Source organism: Antechinus flavipes, chromosome 4 (genome assembly GCF_016432865.1).
Source record: "Antechinus flavipes isolate AdamAnt ecotype Samford, QLD, Australia chromosome 4, AdamAnt_v2, whole genome shotgun sequence".
Taxonomy (NCBI): Eukaryota; Metazoa; Chordata; class Mammalia; order Dasyuromorphia; family Dasyuridae; genus Antechinus; species Antechinus flavipes.
This window is the reverse complement of record NC_067401.1, coordinates 23,554,039-23,575,932: the sequence shown is the minus strand read 5'-3', so window position 1 is coordinate 23,575,932 and position 21,894 is coordinate 23,554,039. Positions and strand designations below refer to the sequence as shown.

Sequence of the window (21,894 nt, the reverse complement as noted above, 5' to 3'; positions counted from 1 at the left end):
CATGCCTCAGTTTCCCCATCTGTGAAACGAGGAGGGCAGCCCTCTGAGGTCCCTTGCAGCTCGGGATCTGGGATCTGAGGAGGAGGCGGGGTCCGGCTCCATGCAGATGGGGAGGGTGGGAGAGGGGCGTAGCAGCCGGGGAGGAGCCGGTGGGGGGCGGGGATGTCATGAACCCGGGGGACATTTTCCATCCGGCCTGAATTCGCACTCGCGAGCGGGCAGTCAGATTTCATCACAGTCCCGGCTCAACAGTTGGCCACACAACTATGGGAGGCGCCGGGTGACGCTCGGGGACAGGAGGCGACCCACTGGAAGAGCAGGTAAAGCCGCTCGCCCCACCTCCGAGAAGAGAAGACCCTGATTGGTGTAGCGCCAGAGGAGGCGGGGCCTGGGGCGGGACCCTGGTGACGTCATTCTCCCGGGGAAGGAAAAGCCTCGGCTGAGGGACTGGGGTCTGAGCAGAAGCTGTTGCGTCAGGTGAGTCGGGTTCTGTCGGCGCCCTCCGGGAGGGGGTGTGGCGCGGGGGCAGCGGCGTGCTGCCCTACCCTGCCCTGGCACGCCTGGCCGGAGCTCGGGGCTCCCCGATGGCCGGGGGCACGGGGCGGACGGGGGCTGGCGGGGGGGACCGGCCCGCGGCCACGTCCCTGTGCGGGGGGGTGGCGGGGACCCCGCCTGGGGCACCTGGGGCTGTCTGCCAGGGGTCGGCTAACCCACCACCCTTGTCTTCCTTTCCAGATCATCCAGGGTCCGAGATCAGCAAGGGAAAAACCTTGTCCGAAATGGCATCGGAGGTGAGCCTCTCTCTACTGCATCTAAGACAAAGCTGCCTAAACTTTGCCCACTCGAGACCCTTCTTCCCGAGAAATGTTTAGGGGACCCCCGGGTAGAGAGACACATACAATAGATATACAAAGCAACACTTGCTGATGACGAATCATAACCTCCCCACGGCCACATTCATTTATACGAACAGATGCTCCGATCTAAGACCCCTCCCGCTCCCCCTGCTCTCCGACCCTCCCTTCCCTCCACTCCCGAAGAGGCTGGAACAAAGGCGCCCCTTATCCCCCGACTTTTCTCCTGGGAAATGCCGAAGAAGAAAGAGACCGTTGAGAGGAAGGGGCAGTGGGAGGGCCACTGACCCCTGGAGAGCTGAGGAGAGAGAGAGATTGCCCCCCACCCTTTTTTTTTGCTGAGGCAATTGGGGTTAAGTGACTTCCTAGCTAGGAAGTGTTAATGTCTGAGCCCAGATTTGAACTTAGGTCCTTCTGACTTCAGGGCTGGTGCCTTCACCACCCAGCTGCCCGAGAGGTCCTTTCCTTTTGCCTCCTGGCCCCAGCTCATCCTGACTCATTTTCCCTCCCTTCCCAAATCACAATGAGATGATGCCTTTATTCCTGAGATCTGCGGAAGAGCTGCCACTACTCTTTCCCAAACCCTTCCTTCTCTCCCATTGATTCCTTATCTTATCGTCTCACTTGCTTAAAACAGCCCCCAGTTAGGTGAAAACTCCCAATATCCACCTGTGGAACTGCACCATCTCCGGCATTGCCGGCACTGCCCCTCCCTACTTCATGCTTTGCTCTTTTACTCTAATCCCCAAATCTTCTGGCCCTGATACCCAAGGGAGCCTGGGGATCCTACAGTTCAAAAATTGTCTGGGGAACGGCTCTCTAGGGGAAGGGAAGGGAAAAAGAATGGGAGGAAATAGCAGAATGTATTAAAAACTAACCAGCCCTGCGCTCCACCTTCTCCCATAGTAGCAGAAAAAAAGCCGAGTTCCATCTCCCATTGCTTACTATGTGGGACCTTAGCCGCTTTTCCCCTAAGCCCTCTGTAAAATGAGGGGGTGACCTTTGCCGTCACTTGTAGCTTTAAATCTATCATCTAATCTCCTAGGTTCAAACCTTGGCCCAGCCAGTCACATTGGACAACACCTGTCCTGCCCCAGCTCCAGTCAAATGAGGGGGTTCTATTTGCCCAATTTCTTAATCCCATGATGCTTTTCATGCCTCCTTTTTTCATCCCCCATACCTTTTTCAGCTTTCCTTATTCAAGTTCTTAGATTTCCTTTGGCCAGTTTTGTTTTTCTTTTAACTTTCTAAGTTCCTAATTTTTAGGGAAATCCAGTGAGGGGGGAGGGTGGGGAGAGGCTTGTTCCAAAGAATCCAAGAGGGGCAAAGTGCAGAGGAGGGGAGAAAAGAGGGGGAGGGGAAGTCAGTAAATGAGGCAGAAACAACATGGAGCGGTGTCTCAATTAGTATCTCATGGAAGCTTGTCCCCGGCCACTCGGGGGCAATGAGGCCAAGACAAATGACCTCGATTTATCTGTCAAAGGGGGATAATAATGGCTGGCAGCTTCTAGGGGTCGGTGGGAGGACCACCGAGGTCAGGGTCCCTCTGGACTTTGAACCCTTGAGAATAGAAGACGCCACTTGCTATTTATGTGCTTGTGTGTCCAAGGGTGCTTAGCGGATGGAGCACTGACCTGGGAGTTAAAAGACCCAGCTCTGCTCTTTTTGACCAATCAGCTAACTGCTCCAAACCTCGGTTTCCTCCTCTCTAAAATGAGATGATGATGATGATGATGACGACGACGACAATGATGATCCCTTCCCTACCAACCTCCCTGGGTTGTTGTGAAGACCAAAAGAGCTAATCAAAACACTCTGGGAAGTTACAAATAGGATGCAAATTATTATTCTTCTCCCACTGACACTGGGCTAGCTGTGAATCTGCCTCTGGCTGTTATTTCAGCACTGGGAGGGGAAGGAAAGCAAAGCATCTTCCTGGTTCTTCTTTGGCCCTTGCGTGACCCAGTGTGGAAAGAACCCTAGGAGAACCTGAGTTCATATCCCAGCTTGCCTCTTGTCTGTGGGACCTTCAGCTGGTCAGGGCCTCCATTTAAATGAAAAAGGGAAAAGGGCTGGATAGGGGTTTTTAAGCTTAGAATAGATTAGGGGGAAGAGGGATGCTAATGAATTTGGATGGCTTCACTGGCTTTTTGTTTCCTTTAATCAAACTTATGTATGTTTGTGTATTTAAAAATATGATTCCGAGAAAGGGTCCCTGTGATGAGGTCTAGATTTGGGGAACCAAAATGAAATTAGGGTTTAATTGAGGTCTAGTGGCAGGTTCGGGGTACAGGGAGTCAAATAGAGCTCCCCTCCAACCTCTTTGGGTTCGGCGCAAGGATACGGAGTTAAATGAGGTCTAGAAGCAGCGAATTTTTTGACCCTAAAAGCTAGATTGATAAAAGAGGTTTATGATGGGGTTTGGAAGTAAGGTTAAAGTCTAGTTAAGGAAATAGGTGAAGATAGAGATAAGGAGGGCACCGGAAACAGGGTTCCAGCGGACAGAGGGTCCTGGCATGCCAGGGGTAAGGCTGCCATGTTTGGGACCTCTGCAAGGAGAGGGTTCCATCTTGGCCCTTTTATAATGGGAGATTTAGCTAGAGGGGCCTGTGAGTTGGCTCAGATCCAGTGGGGCTGGGACAGGTAGGATCTTCTATTGGAATTTAAAGGGACCAGAAATTGTGAATCAAAAGGTCAACTAGGAGGGGTTGGGAATCAGAAAGAAAGGAATAAGTCAATTCTTAAAGGGACCACACTCGCATCACCGAGGTGTCACCACACTGTCTTCCCAAGGCGCCCAGGACATCAAAAAGTGAAGAATCCCTGGAATAAGTGATTTCTAAAGCTCCACCCACTTCTGGTGCGCATTATGTGTCCTTTTGGAGCTCTGAATGAAAGTCATAGGATCACAAAGATTAAGCTGGGATGGACCTTAAGAAATTGAACTTAGTCATTTGGTAGATGGAGAGACAAACTATGGCCAAGTGATGGAAAATAGCCAGGCCAAGGTTGACGAGTCAGGACCCAGAGTCCTCTGGGAGGTTGTCCAAGTGCAAGGCTTTTTCTTTTTTCTTTTTAATTTGTTTTAATAGAGAAAGCTTTTTATTCTTTTAGGCAGTTAAGTGACTTGCCTAGGGTCACACAACTTCCATAAGTGTTTGAACTCCAGGGTCAATGCTCTGTCCACTGTATCATCCAACCACCTCAAGGGGTTCCTTCTTCTGAACCACAGTGGGATAGTACCTTGAGGACTCTCCTCCCCTTACCCCAAGATTGCCATTTGTCACTTCTAGAATGCCCCATTCCTTCCAAGCCCCTCTGACATGTCACCAGTCTGGGGGCAGAGAGATACCAAAGGCTTCTGGGAAGTTTGCAGTCTTGCACGCAGCCGCCCGATTGGACACTAGGGGTTGGCTGGGAGTTCAGAGATAATTGAGTTGCTTTGGAACCTGGAGGCCCTTAAGTTGTTGTTACTACTGGGCCACAGCCCTAGGCCAGGGTTGGCGTGAGTCATTTGGGAGGAAATGGTACCCATGGCTTTGGCCAGATTTCAGTCCCTAATAACAATCTGAATACTCCTAATTATTATTATTATTATTGTAAGACTTTTTATGATGCTTTAAGGTTTTGGATTCAAAACAGCAAGCTTGAAAGAGACCCTGTCCTCAGATAACTTATGCTGTACTGGGGTGGGGGTGAGGGAATACACAGAGAAAGATTGAGGCTGAAGGGAGGGACTTGGTGGGTGGAGACAGCTCAGATACTGAGAAATGGAGCTGAGGGGATAAACAGCCGCTAACTTTGACCTTCTTTAAGAGGTCTGGGTCTGGCTGAGTTCAAATCCACACCTGTGCCAAACTCCAATAAAAATGGAGAACTTAACCCTTCAGGGACAAATCGGCTTAGAAAATCACAAATTAACATTATCTATGTTTCATTGTATTTTTATTTATTTTGTCAGGTGGGATCATTTATTATATTTAATGAATATAATTTAATATCGATTCAATTAGTTAATTTTAATATAAATAATTTAAATATATTATATTCGATTATATTTTAATCTGCTTCAAGTAATTCTCTAAGTGACTGAAAAGCTGCTGACCCATATTGGTAGAGGGAATACCTCTCCTGGGACTTCCCCTTATCAATAAAATCACAGGTCCAGCCCCTATCCTTAAGATAAGGAAGCTCTTTCCTTAAAATAGGAAGGCAGTTATGGTAAAAAAGAAAGAATACTGCCTGTGGAATCAGAGGACCCAAGTTCAAATTCTGCCTTTGGTGCTTACTACAGGCTCCCACAAGTCCCTTAACTGTTCTCAGCCTCAATCTTCTCATCTGTGAAATGGGATGGTTTGATCAGACAACTCTGTGAATTCCCTTCTAGCTCTAGGGACAAGAGCCTGGGACAAGAAGTCTTTTGAATCTAGATCTGTAGTCCTATGAACCCGTAAATTGGGTAATAGAAAGGATTGTTATCCCATTTTACAGATGGGTAAAATGAAGCACAGAGAGGTAGCGTTATCTGTCCCAAGTCACACAGCTAGGCATCTGAGAAGGAACCAGACTTGAACTCGGCTCTCTCGCATATTTTCCTCCCATTCTTGCCCCTCAGACAGAAGGTCTGGTCCCTGATCTTGCTCCTCCAGCTGGGTCTGTGCTCACTGGCACGGGCTGTGCCCGCCCAAGGGCGCTGGGTTGGAGGCTGAGCAAGGTCTCTGGCAAATACAGAAGCCAGAGGCCCGGCTGCTTCCCTCTGACGATCGGCTCTCTGATCTGTTCTGGTCTGATCTGATCTGATCTGGTCTGTTGGAATGTTGACCCCAGGGAGGTCAGGCCCAGGGTTCCCTGCATTATTTCTCTTTGCATGTCTGGAAATGGAGAAATAAGGAAGGGGCCCAGTGGGGAGAGAGAAAGGGGCCGGGGCATGTCCATCCCCCTCCTGGGGTCTGTGGGAAGAGGGGCTCGCCCGGGGTGGTCCCAGTCAGGGGCCCGAGGTCCTAGGGTTCTGGACTTAGGCCTGCAAGGGACGGGAGAGCAACTAGACTGACTGCCTTATTTTATAGATGAGGAAACAGGAGGCAAGAGAGGATGTTAAAGGACCTGGGGGGGGACGGTGGGCAGCTAGTGATGCACCCCAGGGAGGAGGCAGAGAGGCCCGAGGGCAGGGGTCCAGGAGCAGAGTCCTGGGTTTGTGGCCGAACCCTTGGCTCACTCGGGAGCAGAGACAGCGCCTAAATGGGCCCCTTCTGCCAAAACAAGTCCCGGGCACCTTTGAACTTGGGTCTTCCTGAGCCAGCCCATCTTGGCTCTGACAGACTTGATGACCTCAAGCAGCTGAGCTAACTTCTCTAGACCTTTGTCTGTGCATCTGTAAAAAGGGGACAATCATACCCCCTCTGTCTGTCTCTCTGGGTATAGTGAGGACCAGAGAGAGAAAGGATGTGAAAGTTCTTTGGAAGAGATCACCCAAGTGCTCTACAGGCAGCAAATGGAAAAGTCAAGCTAACACACATCTTTCTGTCTCTCTGTCTCTCTCTCCTCTCTCTCTCTCTCTCTCTCTCTCTCTCTCTCTCTCTCTCTCTCTCTCTCTCTCTCTCTTTCTCTCCGTCTCTGTCTCTCTGAATCTGTCTCTGTCTCTCTCTGTCTCTGTCTCTGTCTTTGTCTCTGTCTCTCTCTCTCCTCTCTCTCTTTCTCTCCGTCTCTGTCTCTTGATCTCTGTCTCTGTCTCTGTCTCTCTCTCTCTCTCTCTCTCTCCCTCCCTCCCTCCCTCTCTCTCTCTTTGTCTCTTTCTCTTTTCTCCCCCACCCCTGCCCCATGTGTCAGTGAAGGCAATTTCATCTGGAAGAATTAATAGAGACTAACTCATTAGGATTGATAATTAAGCTACAATTCGGGAGGGGCGACAGAGGTTCCTAGAAGGTGCAGCGAGCGGAGTGTGGAAGGCGGGGAGGCCAGGAGGAGATGGCGGAGAATTCCAGAGCCTGGAGGAGAGGCTTTAACAGCCGGAGAATGTCATACTTGGTCCTGGAGGCACTAGGGAGTCGCTGCAGTTTATGGAGCCCGGGGGGAGTGAGCGGATTTGGGGGAACCATCCGAGCTCGGACCCCAGGGCTGGCTTTTGGAGGTCCCGTGCACGCCAGTGTGTAGTGATACACAGCAAGCTCTAACTAGGGGGCTGGATGGGGCGGCTGAGAGAAGACACGGCTGTAAAGCAGGAGACGTGTCTGGGCTCCCTGCGTCGGACCCGGCTCCCGGGGATTCCCACTGAAGTCTTTTCTGGCCCCGCTGGTGGACAGCAGCCCAGGCGCCAACGCCAGGCCTGGCCCTCGGACCCAGAGTTCTGGGCTCTGCCTCTGCCAGGGGGCGGCTGGCACATTGAATGATGGGAAATGGGGTGCCGGGAGGCGGAGCTGTGTCCCACCTGCAAGGATGCAGGCCCAGGCTGGGGGCTCCCTGCCTGCAGGCACCAACCACATCCCCTTGTCTTCCCGGGCAGAGCGGGAAGCTGTGGGGCGGCCGGTTCGTGGGCTCGATCGACCCCATCATGGAGAAATTCAACTCGTCCATCTCGTACGACCGGCGCATGTGGGAGGCCGACATCCAGGGCAGCAAGGCGTACAGCAAGGGGCTGCAGAAGGCGGGGCTCCTCACCAAAGCGGAGCTGGACAAGATCCTCCAGGGCCTCGACAAGGTAGCCCTCCTCCCCGCTCACGCCCCCATGTCCTCCCTCCCTCTCCCTGGGGAGAGAATCCCCCCACCGCTCCTCTTGGCTAAAGTCAGCGACTGTAACCCCAGGGGCGGGGGGGCACAATGCTCAGGGAGGGAGCCGGCCCGGCGGCTCCAAGGTTCGAGTGTCCCCACCGGCCCACTGGGCGACGGCCCCTCAGGGCCCCCCCAGGTCTAAGATCATAAATAGACACAGGTGAGATGCTTATGAGACAATGTGGGGCAACTGCTGGATTTGGATTCGGGAGAGCCGAGTTCAAATCCCTCCGTGTATGCAGCCGGAGGCAAAGCTTTGGCTGAGTTTCAGTTCCCTGCTCCCTAACCTAGGCAGAATGCTATTCCCACTTTCTACCTCCCAGGGGGGTGATGGGGAAAGCAGAAAGGTCAGCCGCCCTTACCCGGGGGGCTCCCAGGCCATGGCCGGTGGGTGTGGGGGGTTCTGGGGGAGGAGCCAGTCAGGAGCATTTATTAAACACCTACTGGGTGCTGTTTGCTGGAGGTGCTGAGACAGCTTCCATTCTGCTGGGAGGGCAGGTCCATAAGCAATAAGAAGACAGGGGGGAGCACTGATGGGGAAAGAAGAGGTGGGACGTGGAGAGAGCCCCCTGAGCAATCAGCCGGGGGGGCGGGGCAGTGAGGATCCCCTCCCCCCTTCCACCCGCCCCCTTCCCTTGACTCTGGGACTGGATGCCGTCCATGCAGGTGGCTGAGGAATGGGCCAACGGCACCTTTGCCCAAAACCCCAACGACGAGGACATCCATACAGCAAACGAGCGAAGGCTGAAGGTACGGGCCAGACCGCCCTCCCCCTCCCCTTGCCCTTGCCCCCTCCTTCCCTTCACGGAGCAAGCACTTATTAAGCACCAGCTAGTTGTGGAGGCTGCCAAGACAGAAATGAAACATTTCCTGCCCTCAGAGAAGTCCCATTAGGGAAACTCAATCAATATACAGGATATATATAAGGCAAATAGGGGAGACCATTAGCCTAAGTCTCCTTCGCTTCCCCATGTCCAAGGCCTTCCTATCCCATCCTGTGGGGACTGAGACTACCTGGGATGGGGTAGCAGGTCCATCCATCCACGGGGAAGGGAAGAACAGGGCCTGGTCCCGATGCTGGGGGGAAGTCCCCTTCTGAGCCCTGGCAGGCAGGCAGGGAGCCAACGATCGTCCACATCCCCTCTGAGCTTGCCCCCCACCCTTTGCAGGAGCTCATCGGGGAGACCGCGGGGAAACTGCACACGGGACGCAGCCGGAATGACCAGGTAGCCCCCTCCCCCACCCCGGGCTCGACCTCCCGTCTCTCGGCCCTGCCATCACCCACCCCCCAATCCACATCTGGTCACGGAGGGGTTTCCCCGCACCAGGCCCTGGCTCTCGGGCTGCACAGGTTCTGAGAGCCAGCCCTCCCTCTCTGGCAGGTGGTCACAGATTTGAGGCTCTGGATGCGAAAGTCCTGCTCATCCCTGTCGTCCCACCTCCGGACACTCCTCATGACCATGATGGAGCGAGCTGAAGCGTGAGTCCCCCTCCCCGTGAGACCCCAGAACCCTAGAACCTCTGAGCTCCAAGGGACTCAGACAACCGATGCTGAGGGTGACTGAGAGCAGGTGGGTGGGAGGGAATCCTGGGCTACCTCAGGGTCAATTAGTCTTCTGATCAACAAACATCTGGCAAGCTCCTACTGTAAGAGAGGCAGGTGCTAAGGGGAAAGACTGTTTCCTCTGGAGACAGATGACCTGGGTGCGAAAACTGAGAAGGTTGGACTTGAAAGGTCCTTCTGAAGTTGATTCTCTGAGCTAGGATCTGTGTATTTCCTAGAAGAACTCCCCCAACTCCTTCCCTTTGGGGAGAACTTGATAGGTGACCTTTGCTGGGGTACAGGAGCCCCCTTGGGAAAGAATAACGTGGGGGTTGGGGGAATGACCCCCCCAGTGTGCTCAGGCTGAGGTCTGGCTGCAGATCAGGGAGCCCGTGGACGCTGGCCCCCTCGGCGTCGCTCCCCCTTCCTACAAGGAGCCCGAGGGGCAGGACACCTGCAAGGTGTCAATGGAAGGGAAAAGTAGAGCTTCCTATCCCAGCACTGAGCTGGGAGGGAGGGGGAGGGGGAGAGGAAGGGGGACACAGAGAAGAAATCCTAGACAGGCTGGGACCCCAGAGTCCACTGCACTAAGGACAGAAAGACCAAAGGTCCCTTGCAGGGAGGGCTCCTGTTAATGTTTAAGTATCTCTCCCTTCTCCTGCTGTCCTAGGAACACAGGCCAAGGGGAGGGCTAGGCTGGGAACATCGGTCCTAATTTAGACTCGGCCCTGATTTTTGGATAGAGGGGGTCGGCTTTCCCAGTCAATTAATAGTCAACAAGCAAAGCGTTTATCAAGCACCTACTAGTGAAGGAGTGAGGATTTTTTTTAAACGGGCAAAATGGCGAAGGCAATGTGTAAAATATTGTACATATAAAGTAAAAATGGTATAATCGTCGTGTCCTCTCAGAGGGAAGGGACTAGACAGGGGATAGGAAGGGCCTCCTGCAGAAAAGGGGGCCTGGAGCTCAGCCTGGAAACCAGGGGATACAAGGTAGGCCTGGGGGACAGCCACGGCAAAGGTGTGGAGGTGGGAGACGGAGGGTTGGATATGAAGGCTGGCTAGTAGACTAGTGTGCGTTCAAGAAGAATGGAAAAGTCAGATGGATTTACAAAAGATTTCCACCAACAATTAATCCCAATACTTTGTAAGCTATTTGGAAAAGTAGGTAAAAGAGTCCCGCCAAATCCCTTCTACAACACACTAAGGCACCGCTCCCTAAACCAGGAAGAGCCAAATCAGAGAAAGAAAATCACAGACCAATCTCCCTAATGAATATTGTTGCAAAAATTGTAAATAAAATATTAGCAAAGAGATTATAGTAACCTATCAGTAGATAATACACTATGACCAAGTGTATTTATACCAGGGATACAGGGCTGGTTCAGTATCGGGAAACTATTGCCATAATCGACCATATCAGTACAAAACCAACAAATCATGTGGTATCTCTGTAGATGAAAAAGACTGGAAAAGATGGGAAGGGGCAGAAAGACCTCCGAGATATAATCCGTACCTGTTGTTGCCAGGAAGCCCCACCAAAGGCCCTTGTTCCTGTATTGATACAAGCCAGAGGGGTAGAGAGTGGGGGTAGAATGGTACCCCAGAAAATGCTGTACTTGTGTCTGTTCTAGGGAAAAAGATGTGCTCTTTCCAGGTTACACCCACCTACAGAGGGCTCAGCCCATCCGCTGGAGCCACTGGATCTTAAGGTAAGGGCTGGCTCTGGCTCGGGAAGATGCGCTCAGGGAGGAGGGCGCCCCAAACCCTCTTCCCAGCCTCTAGCCAGGCCTCTGGGAGTTTGGGGACCCCCAATCTCCTTCCACCCTGACCTTTGTTCTGTCCCCACAGTCACGCCGTTGCCTTGTCCCGAGACCTGCAGCGTCTGCTGGAAGTGAGGAAAAGAATTGACGTGCTGCCCCTGGGGAGGTGAGTGAGGGACGGGGCAGGAAGGGAACGTAGGGGCCATCCAGCAAAGGGGGTGATTAGACCGGAGGGGGAAACTGAGGTTGGGAGAGGGGAAATCGGGGAATCATAGACTCTGAAACGGAAAGAGAGCGGTGACCATTGTGTCCGGCCCATGGCGTCCAGTGCAACGAGCACTTACTGTGGAGGGTGATTACCACCGGTGTGGCGGCTCCACCCCTTGGGCCTTAGTTTTCCCCTCTGTTAAAGGAGGGAAGTGACTAGAGGGTCCCCGAGGTCAGCCTCCTTCCCGCTCTAAGGTCCAAGCAAAGGAACCCCCACTAAGAGACAGCCAGTAAGTGACTTGTCCAAAGTTACCCAAACCAGAGGCAAAGCCGGGACCAGAACCCGCTGCCCAGACTGCAGGAGAGCCAGATTACCGACCTTTCCCGGGTTATGGGCTGGGCAGGGCGTTTCCTGGGAAAGACGCTCTGGGACCAAGAGTAAAACGACCAAGAGCAGGGGGCTGTGGGACAGGGAGCGGGGGGCTGTGGGACAGGGAGGGGGGGCTGTGGGACCGGGAGCGGGGGGCTGTGGGACCGGGAGCGGGGGGCTGTGGGACAGAGAGTGGGGGGCTGTGGGACCGGGAGCGGGGGGCTGTGGGACAGGGAGCGGGGGGCTGTGGGACAGGGAGCGGGGGGCTGGGCTGTGGGACAGGAGCGGGGGGGGGGGCTGTGGGCGGGAGCGAGGGGCTGTGGGACCGGGAGCGGGGGGCTGGGCTGTGGGACAGGGAGCGGGGGGCTGTGGGACCAGCAGCAGCCGGTGGCCAGGGCTTCCACCTCTTCCTTGCGTGAGGGAGGAATCTCTCAGATTTCTCTTTGTTTGGGGGGCAGGGAACAGCCTCTCCTTCTCTCAGACGAGTTCTGGGGCCATGAAGGGAGGAGTTAGGGGCACCCACAGGGAGAGGGGAGTACTTGGGGAGGGAGGCCCAGATTTAGAGTAGGAGACTCAGGTTAAAGTCCTGCCTCAGACCCTTGGGGCAGATCACTCTCTTCATCTGCAGAATGGGCCCATGTAACTGATCTCCTAGGGTAGAGAAGAAAGCTCTAGGGATGTTAAGATGCTCTATTACCATGAGCACCGTTAACCAGAGTATCCCCCTGTTTTCCTTCCTTCTTCCCTCCCCCCCCTCGGCCTCCAGCGGGGCCATTGCCGGCAACCCCCTGGGAGTGGACAGGGAGCTGCTGCAAAGAGGTAAGCCCCACCCCGGGGAGGAGGCCCTTCAGCCCATCCCCTCCCCCAGAACCACAGCTCTGGACCTAGAAGAAAGCCCCAGGGTCTCTGAGACAGAGGGTCCTAGACTTTGGGCCCTTCAGAGGCCCGAGGGGAGGTGCCCCACGGTTACGGGGCAGATGCCAGCCTCAGTCCTGGCTCTCCAGCAAGCTTTGAGCTGAAGGGCAGACCTCCCACTCCCCTTCCCTACTCCCACCTCCTGAAGCGGGGACTTTGTTAACTGCCCCCTGGGGATACCGAGGCCCCCGGCCCAGAACACGGGGAATGAGTCACTCCCGTGCATTTGTCGTCCCCTCAGAGCTGAATTTCAGCGCCATCACCCTCAACAGCATGGACGCCACCAGCGAGAGGGACTTTGTGGGTGAGTGTTGCCCTCTCCACGGCTCCGGGCTCTTCCCCCAGCCTCTCTTCCTCTCGTGTCTTCCCCCCACTTCCTGTTTCATCAGTGACCCCCCCCCGACCCTTCCCCAAATCCCAAGACGTTCAGGGTCCGGGGCACGTTCCACTGTGGGCAGGAGGTGGCTGCTGGGACGGGGGGCGACCGCTCAGCTCCAGGACGTTCTTTCTCTGCCTGTCCCCCAAAAGCTGAGTTCCTCTTCTGGGGCTCTCTCTGTATGACGCACCTCAGCAAGATGGCGGAGGACCTGATCATTTACGGCACCAAGGAGTTTAGCTTCGTCCAGCTCTCCGATGCCTACAGGTGAGGGGGCGCCCTCCTGCCCCAGTCCCCGGCCTCCCTCTGTGGCGGCTGGGCCAGACCAGCCCGGACGCCTCCTCCCCTCGTGGGCCCCAGCGACCCTGACGGGGCCTGAGAGAGAGGGGAAAGGGTCCGGGGACCCCCGCCCCTCCTTCTAGAGAGAAGGAAACCAAGGCCCAAGGGAGCCCCAAAGTAGTAAGCACAGGGACAGGGCCTGAATCCAGGTGCCATGGACCCAAAGCAAGCTTCTGTCCGCCCACATCTCCCTCCATTTGGGAGTCCTCTGGGACGCAGGTCGAGGGGGCCGGTGGGGTGGGAGCCCCCCCATTTTAAACATGCGGTCTCTGTGTCTGCAGCACGGGGAGCAGCCTGATGCCCCAGAAGAAAAACCCAGACAGCCTCGAGTTGATCCGGAGCAAAGCGGGAAGAGTGTTTGGCCGGGTGAGGGGCGTCGTGGGGGGCGCGGGCCAAGAGGAGATGGGAGGAGCTAGAGGGGCGGGGGGAGGGGCTAGCGAGGGGAGGATTGCAGAAGATGCCGGGACCGGACTGGGATCTCCTCCCCCACCCCAGGCCCTGGCCCCCCGGCCTTGGAGTCTCACTGCCATCCTTCCCATCATGCAGTGCGCTGGGCTTCTGATGACCCTCAAGGGACTTCCAAGCACATACAACAAGGACTTACAGGTGGGACCGCTGACTGAGGGGTGTTCTACTTCCTCGAGGGCGGGGCCCCTTTTAGTGTTCTCTGTCAGCCAATAAACATTTATTAAGCACCTGCTGCGTGCCAGGCACTGAGCTAAGAGCCGGGGGTAACTGGAAGGGCGATTTCTGCCCCCGAGGAGCGGGGAGAGAGGCGTGTTGGAAGTCAGCAGAGAAGGGGGCTGCTAGAACTAAGGGGGGCACAGGAGATGCTTAATGAGTGCTTGGAGACTTGTTGCCTGATCCATGGCAGAGCCGGAGGCTGCCTTTCCCTTTGCCGGGCCCAGCATTGGGGGCTCCGTGGCCCACGCGGCTCGGACGCCCGGGGACCCAGGGTAGCGCCCCAAGGGCTTGCTCGTCCTTGCGTGGAAGCGTGTGGTTACCTCAGGGTGTGAGCTCCCTCCGGGAGCTGGGGCCCATGGATAGAGCACCAGTCCTGGAGGGAGGAAAACCTCCGACCTTAACCTGTTTGCCTCAGTTTCCTCAACTGTAAAATGAGGATAATTTGGGTCCTACCTCGCAGGGTTGTTCTGAGGGTCACATTCATAAAGTGCCTGGTATAGAGTAGTAGGGTGCTTACTACTTTTCCCTTTCCCTGGATCCTAAGAAAGCCCCTGGGCTCTGGTGAAAGGGAGAAGGGGGACCCTCTCGGACCCTGGGGGTAGGGGGAGGGAGAAGGTGCAGGGAGAGCCGGGCCCTCAGCCCTCCCCGCTAACCTGTCCTCCCCCTCGGCCCCCCAGGAGGACAAAGAGGCCGTCTTCGAGGTCTTTGACACCATGAATTCTGTGCTGCAAGTGGCCACCGGCATCATCTCTACCATGAAGGCAAGAAGCCGCCTCCCTCCTTACTGTCCTGGCGCACTCCCCCCCAAGTCTGCCCTGGGGGGCTGAGAACAAAGGGGTCACCGGAGAGGGTGGGGAAGGTGGACTTAGACCAAAAGCCCAGAGGCCCAGGGGGAGGCCCAGAGGCCCAGGAGGAGACCAGAGGCCCAGGGGGAGGCCCAGAGGCCCAGGAGGAGACCAGAGGCCCAGGGGGAGGCCCAGGAGGAGGCCCAGAGGTCCGAGGAGGCCCAGAGGCCCAGGGGGAGGCCCAGAGGGAGGCCCAGGGGGAGGCCCAGGAGGAGACCAGAGGCCCAGGGGGAGACCAGAGGCCCAGGGGGAGGCCAGAGGCCCAGGGGGAGGCCCAGGGGGAGGCCCAGAGGTCCGAGGAGGCCCAGAGGCCCAGGGGGGTGACCCAGTGGATTTGGAGACCAAGGATTCTGAACTTGTCCAGCTTTGAGCCAGTCACTCACTCTGTGGGAGCCTCTGTTTCTTCATCTGTAGATTGAGGGGGTTGGTCAGGATTACCTGCAAGTTTAGAAAAAGGCCTATTTTAAATGTAATCAAATTGACTTTTAAACAAATGTTTAAAATTTTTCTCATTGAGTATTTCCCAGTCACCTGTAAGAAAAGTTCTCAAGAGCCACTTTTATAATTGTGAGGCCCGAGGCCGCCCGTCCTTGGCGGGTGACAGGCCTCCCACAGACTTCTCCCCTCCGGGCTTTTTAATGCCTTTCCATACGTTTTACTGCAGATCAACAAGGTGTGCATGGAGGAGGCTCTCAGCCCGGACATGCTCGCCACGGACCTCGCCTACTACCTCGTCAGGAAGGGGGTAAGGGCCACGGCAAGACCCGGCCGTCACGGGGTGCGGAGGGCGGAAGCCCGGGGGCCGGGAGCCGGGGAACCAGGGAGATGGAGAGCCCAGGAGCCGGGGAGTTAGGGAGGGAGTCAAAGGGCCTGGGAGCCGGGGAGCTGGCGTACCCAGGAGTTGGGGAGCCGGAGAGCCAAGGAGCCCGGGCCACGGAGGGAGGCAGGAACGCATGGAGGGAGGGAAGCTGATGCCCTCCTTCCCTCCTTCTCTCCGGCCCAGATGCCGTTCAGGCAGGCCCATGAGGCCTCGGGAAAAGCAGTCTTCATGGCGGAGACCAAGAAGCTGGCCCTCAACCAACTCTCTCTGTCAGAGCTGCAGACCATCAGGTGCGAAGCCCTTCCTCAGGTCCCCGTAGCTCCGGCCCCTACAATGTCCTGTTAACTGTGGCCCCTGTAGTGGATGTGGTCGGTTCCCCAGAAGGAATGGCGGCCACAGATATCCCAGCACCCTCCCTGCCCTCCACGCCACCAGGGAAGGGCTTCAGCACACAGTAGGCACTTAGTGCATGCTGGCCGGAAAAGGGATGACTCCCTGGGGAGGACGGAGTGGGCAAAGGCACGGCCTCCAGAGCCAGAGGGCCCGGGTTCCAGTCTTGCCTCCCACTTAGGCCCCGGGCATCCTTAGCCGAGCCCCTGCCCGGGACTTCAGCTCACATGCGGCTCCGGGGTCCCCCTTTCCCCCGTTCTCGGGGAGCTTCCGGTCTGGAGCATGAGGAGAATGAGCAAGCCCCAGCTGTGGGCTGCAGAGGGCCTGAGCTCGTCGGGCCGGGCCTGGCCCTTTTCACCCAAGAAGCTTTGACAAGCCCCCTGTTTACAGGCACATAGGCTGGGCATAAACATCCAACATTAATCGCGACCCCCACATTCAGTTAGGAGACCCTCCAGGGGGCCGTGACCCACAGCTTAAGGAACTGGAATCTACCTTCGCTCCACTCTGGCAAAGGAGAAAGCCGGGGCCTTGCCAGAGGCTCCATTTCTGTGGCTCCGGCCCCCGGCCCTGCAGAAATATGGTCTCCTTTGAGCCTCTCACCTACCTGGGGAAGTGGGTGCTTTTATTATCCCATTTCACAGTTAGGGAAACTGAGGCAAAGAGGGGAGTGACCTGCCCAAGGTCACACAGCTGGTGAGTGTCGGGGGCTGGGGGCCACCGGCCGCCTCTGGGGGATGCAGACCCTCGTACTCCAAATCTAGGACTCTTTCCATTGCTTCCACTGCCTCCCAGAGGTCAGATATGGTCAGGAAGGAAGTGAGGCTTCCCAGCTGGGGGAAGGCCAGGGTAAAATCAGGGAAAGCTTCCTGGAGGAGGCAGCCTGAGCTTGGCCGGAGGCGGAGCACGGCTGGAGGACGAATGAGGTGACTTAGAAGGAGAATCTTGTCTGGGATCTCGTGGGGGACGAAAAGGAGGGAGGAGCATCTCCCCACCCCCAGCCTCCCACCTTCAATGTGAACTATAACTAACATTGTATCATAATACATAATACACACTAGACACGACATATAACGTGCATGCTACGTGTGCTGTACACACCCTGCTCCCGCTTTCCCCGCAGCCCCCTGTTCTCCGGTGACGTGAGCCACGTGTGGAACTACTCCAACAGCGTGGAGCAGTACAAGGCCCTGGGCGGGACGGCCAAGAGCAGCGTGGAATGGCAGATTCAGCAGCTGAGGGACTTGCTGCAGACCCTGCCCCAGTAGAGGCCCCAGCCGGCCCCTGCCCCACCTCGCGGAGCCCGGAGGCTCGGCCGTCATCCTGGTGAAGGCAGGAGGGGGGCCGCGGCGGAGACGGTGTGGGGCCGGGGGCAGCAGGGACCCGAGTTCAGATCCTGCCCCCGAGAGCTGGGACATCCGGGGCAAGTGACGTGACTTTCCAGGGCCTCGGTTTCCTCGTCTGTAAAATTCTAGTTCTGAATCTACAGGCTTACATTTCCCCTTTATCATAAAGCATTTCATGGGCTGGGGTGCGGGGGGACAAAGGAAAAGAGAGACGGGCAGGGAAGGGGCGAAGGCCCCTGAACTACCTCCCTTTCCTTGCTCTCCCCCCTGGATCCTCAGTGACTCCCCCACCTCATTTACTGCCCCGGCCTCTCCCTCGCCCCCAAATCGGAAAGCCCGAAGCCGGCTGTCGGCCCCGCGATTCTGGGCCCGCTTAATGGAATCGTGCACGAGCGCTCGTCACATGTCTCCTGTGGGCTCGGGGACGTACAGAGTGCAACAGTCCTGCCTCCGGCGGCTTCCGTTCTGTGCGCGGAGGCTGGGGAACAACGTGTGTCCGTCTGAGTATCTACAGATATACATCGGGTCAATAAAGGAGCATTTCAGTGCCTTCTGGGCCAGGCAGAAAATAACATGGACATCAATATCTAACACACGTACATGTGGAGATGGACAGCAATATCTCTGTAATATATATGGCATTATACACTATCTGCTATAATTAATAAATATACTATAGTATATATAGTAAATAAAAAATAATAAATATATGTTATAAATGAAATATATGGTGTGTGTGTTATATATGACATATATATGTATATGACATACAACTATGTTATCTGTTATATAATTAATAAGCATATTATATATGTACTATATATCACATAATACATACTCTATAGTATTACTATACATCATTTATACATATATTACATATTATATATCCACCATAAGTTACTATATGTAATTACTAAAAATACTCTATGTAATACATGCTATAAGTGACATAGTATGTATACTACTTATTATACATACACATACTACATATTATATATCCACTCCACATTACTATCTGCTACATATAATTAATAAATATACTCTAATATGTGCTAGACATGACATATAGTACTATACATGTATTATACATACACATATTACATATTATACATCCACTGCTACATATAATTAATGAATATACTATATCTAATACTATCTGCTATATATAATTAACAAATCTACTTTAATATATGCTAAGCATGACCTACAGTATACTATACGTGTATTGTACATACACTACATATTATACAGCCACTATACAGAACTATCTGCTACATATAATTAATATACTCTGATTATGCTAGATAAGATCTATAGTATACTATACCTGTATTATTCATGCATACACTACATATTATTATATATATTATGTGTAGCACTATCTGCTGTACATAATTATAAACACTATACATACCATGTGCCAGCCGGTCCAGGTGTGTGGGACCTGCGCGTCCCCCTCCCTTAGCCCCACTCCTTGGGGGCCCCGCTCCCCTTGGTCAGAAGTTCACAAAAGGCCCTAACTTCTCCCTGGAGATGGATGAGATCCAGGAAGGGCTGCATGGGGGGAACAGCCTTCTCCAGGTCCGGCCATGGCTGGGAGCTCAGAGGGGTCCCATCCCCCAGTTTTACAGAAGGGCAGTTTGCCTTCCCAAAATGCATTTCCTCTGAGAACCTGACTCAGGGAGTGTAGAAGAAACAATCCTACAGCCTGTTCACCCTATATTCTCATTTTAGGGGTGAGCCACTAGGAAGCACCATAGAGCAGACAGTGCTAGGCCCTAGGTCCTGAGTTCAAATTTAGCCTCACACTAGTTTTGAGAGCCTGGATATGTCATTCTACCCCATCTGCCTCAGCTTCCTTCTTGGTCGAATGAGCCACAGCAGGAAATGGCAAACCACGCCATGTCTTTGCCAAGAAAACCCCAGATGGGGTCACAGAGGGTAAAGCTGCATATCTTAGGGGTGCAACCCATATTCAGACCCAGGTGATCACCTCCAGTCAGATACCTCCCAAAGCTCTACCTCCAACCCTCGCCTCTCCTGAGCTCCAGAGCCCTATTTCCAAGCCTACCAAGGGTGGTGTAAAAAAGTATTTAATTTGCACTCAAGGCTGAGACGCTGGGCAAGTCACTTAATCTTTCTAGGACTCAGTCTACAATTCTGTAAAATACAGGAGCGGGAATATTTGATCTCTGAAGTCCCATCCACCACCAGACCTTTTACCCTACCTGGATCCAGCTTCCACGTCCCTCCATGTCCCTATCTGCAAATGAGAGGAAAGGTCCGCGGATCTCTCCTGGCTGTAAATCTAGGATCCTGCCTCCCTTCGGCTCTAGCTGTGTGACTTTAGGCAGCTAAATTAATTTGTTTGTATCTCAGTTTGCTGAGTATCCTTCCCTTTCCAAGGAGAGGCTCAGCAGGGGCCAGGCTCTCACCCAGCTCTGCTTTCTTTCCACCTCCACCCTCCCACTCACTTCCTAGGGTCTAATCCACACTGGTTTAGAATCTCACCCTTTTTCTAGAATCCCAGATTTAGAACTGGAAGAGATCTCAGAGATTGGTTATCTGCCAAACCCCTAGTCTGGCAGATGAGGAAACAGGCCCGGAGGATTAGGAATTATTTGCTCAGTGTCATCCAGGTCAAAAATACAAGAGCTGAGATTCCGAGCCAGGTTCCAGGGTGCTGGATCTGCACAGGGCCCCAGAATCCCCAGGATACATGTTTCCTGCAGAGCTGGTGACCACTCCCTTCACTCAGCTCCCAAAGCCGAAGGTTGGGCGAGGGGGGCTGGGTGTGCAGTGGGTGCGATCTGGGTCTCTCCCCAGCACGGCCCGTCTGAGCCCCCAGGGGACCTCAAAGAGTCTCCTCTCTCCTGCTCTCATTGGCTCAGGTTCCCATTGGTCATGTCCCTGTCACTATGAGTATCACTGATTAGCAGTCCATGTCCATGTAAGCTTTTACAGAGTGTTATTATTGGCTTTTGATAGTTGCAAAAGTACAAACATTTCCCCCAACACCTCTGTCTGCGGGGAGAGTAGAGTTAAATTTAGCATGGCTTCTATCGAACATCAGTCCCACAAAACTCACATCCAGATGAGCCTGGGTGATGGTGAGTTACCACTCGGACGGGAGCTCCAGAAGGTCACTCCTTGCTCCTCTCAGCGTCAGTGTGGTCTGGTCACAAAACCTCGCAGGATCCTGGAGCCTCGCTCTCCTGACCTTCCAAATTTCAGTCAAAATCTCCAGGTTCATCTCTAACTAAAACAGAAAGACAATGGATGAAAGACCCAGGCCTGTCGCCTTGGGAGAGAGAAGACCCAAGTCCTCTTCTCATATAGCATTCTCTCAGACCCCCATGGACAAAGGAGAGAGGAGCCCCAGGAAATACGATCAAGCCTCCTGTCCATGGGGCCTTTCTGAAGGCAGCCCATCCAGCTGGCTGGGCCAACAACCAAAGAGGCCACCATTCAGCCCAGGTTTAGCAGAAGAACCAGGTAAGGGCTGGCTCTGTGTGCTCCAGTGTCTCCCCAAAGCCTTTCCTTTCCAGATTATCAGACCTCTCCAGGCTCCCAGCTCTTACCTGTTTGGGGAATAGCGGAGCACACTGAGGCACTTCGCCCATGCACCTGGTTTACAGATGAATAATCTGCGTTAATATCTCACTTAGATGAAACTCTTCCATCTGGAAAAGCTCTTCTACCTAAAACACACCCAAGAATCAGGTGGGCAGCCCTCAAACAGCCCAAATCAATAAGGCAAGGTTCATGTACTCTGCTCATGGATTTCAATTAAAATCTATTTACTTTTGCTCAAAACAAAGTTTTTTTTTTAAATCTGGTTGAACAGCCTTTGAAAATTGGAAGTGGGAAGAGGCTGCTATTAGGAGAGATATACTTATCAGTAAGAAGTAAGGACTGCCAACAAAGAGACAGAAAACTTCACAAAGCAGAAATGAGAACCAGAAACCACATCAATCTGGGGCCATTTAGTGCAGGGTCAAGTTGTCTGTGCTTCCTCTAATTCTCTGGATATTTTGGGGAGACCAATGGGGTGCATGAGTTGAGTCACCCCCTTGCTCTTGCTACATGGGATCCCAGATCTGAAGCTGGAAGGGGATCTCAGAAGCCTTATATAATACAGTAGGCTCTGAAGACATCATTGTATTACAGCTCAGTTCAGAAGTTGAATATTCATAATGACAAAACATCAAGAAAAATTTATATTCTCTTCATCCCACTCTGTTTAAAATGTCAGAAAAATAATCAATTTGGAATTATGCAAGAAAATTAGCCCAGTTGCTCATTCCTCAGTTGCCCATCCTCATTACTGGGATGCTATCCCAAGAAAGGAAGGGAAGGAGGGAGCAAGGAAGAAAGAGAAAGAAAGAAAAAAAGGGGGGGGAGCGATGAAGAGAGGGAAGGAATGAAGGAAGGAAGAAAGAAAGGAAAGAAGGAAGGAAGAAAAATAAGAAATAAAGGAAGGAAAGGAGGGAGTAAAGGAGGAAGGGAGAAAGGAAGGAAAGAAAAGGAATGGAGGAAGGAAAAAAGAAAGAAGAAAGGAAAGAAGAAAAGGACGTAGGAAGGAACAAGAAAAGAATGCAGAAAATAATAGTTAGACTTGTGTTAAGTGGTACAGAGCAAAGAACTCAGAGTGGCAAGAAAACTGTATCTCCAAGA

At 53.7% G+C, this 21,894-nt stretch overlaps 1 protein-coding gene across 1 annotated transcript; it reads left to right on the top strand.

The window, feature by feature from the left end:
* The first annotated feature begins 362 nt into the window (after positions 1 to 362).
* On the top strand, positions 363 to 17,941 carry ASL (argininosuccinate lyase). The gene is made up of 17 exons (XM_051992028.1): positions 363 to 477; positions 736 to 791; positions 7,354 to 7,548; positions 8,286 to 8,369; positions 8,789 to 8,845; positions 9,002 to 9,099; positions 10,797 to 10,874; positions 11,014 to 11,091; positions 12,269 to 12,321; positions 12,659 to 12,721; positions 12,946 to 13,060; positions 13,414 to 13,498; positions 13,679 to 13,738; positions 14,494 to 14,577; positions 15,326 to 15,406; positions 15,665 to 15,771; positions 16,995 to 17,941. Exons 2-17 carry the CDS (start codon positions 780 to 782, stop codon positions 17,137 to 17,139), a joined length of 1,395 nt encoding a protein of 464 aa, XP_051847988.1. The 5' UTR covers positions 363 to 477; positions 736 to 779; the 3' UTR covers positions 17,140 to 17,941.
* The last annotated feature ends 3,953 nt before the right edge of the window (positions 17,942 to 21,894 follow it).

Bases quoted from the DNA above. Each gene is read 5' to 3' on its own strand.
- ASL (XM_051992028.1), top strand. The intron at 7,549-8,285 runs GTAGCCCTCCTC...CCGTCCATGCAG, and splicing joins TCCTCCAGGGCCTCGACAAG to GTGGCTGAGGAATGGGCCAA. The intron at 8,846-9,001 runs GTAGCCCCCTCC...CCTCTCTGGCAG, and splicing joins GACGCAGCCGGAATGACCAG to GTGGTCACAGATTTGAGGCT.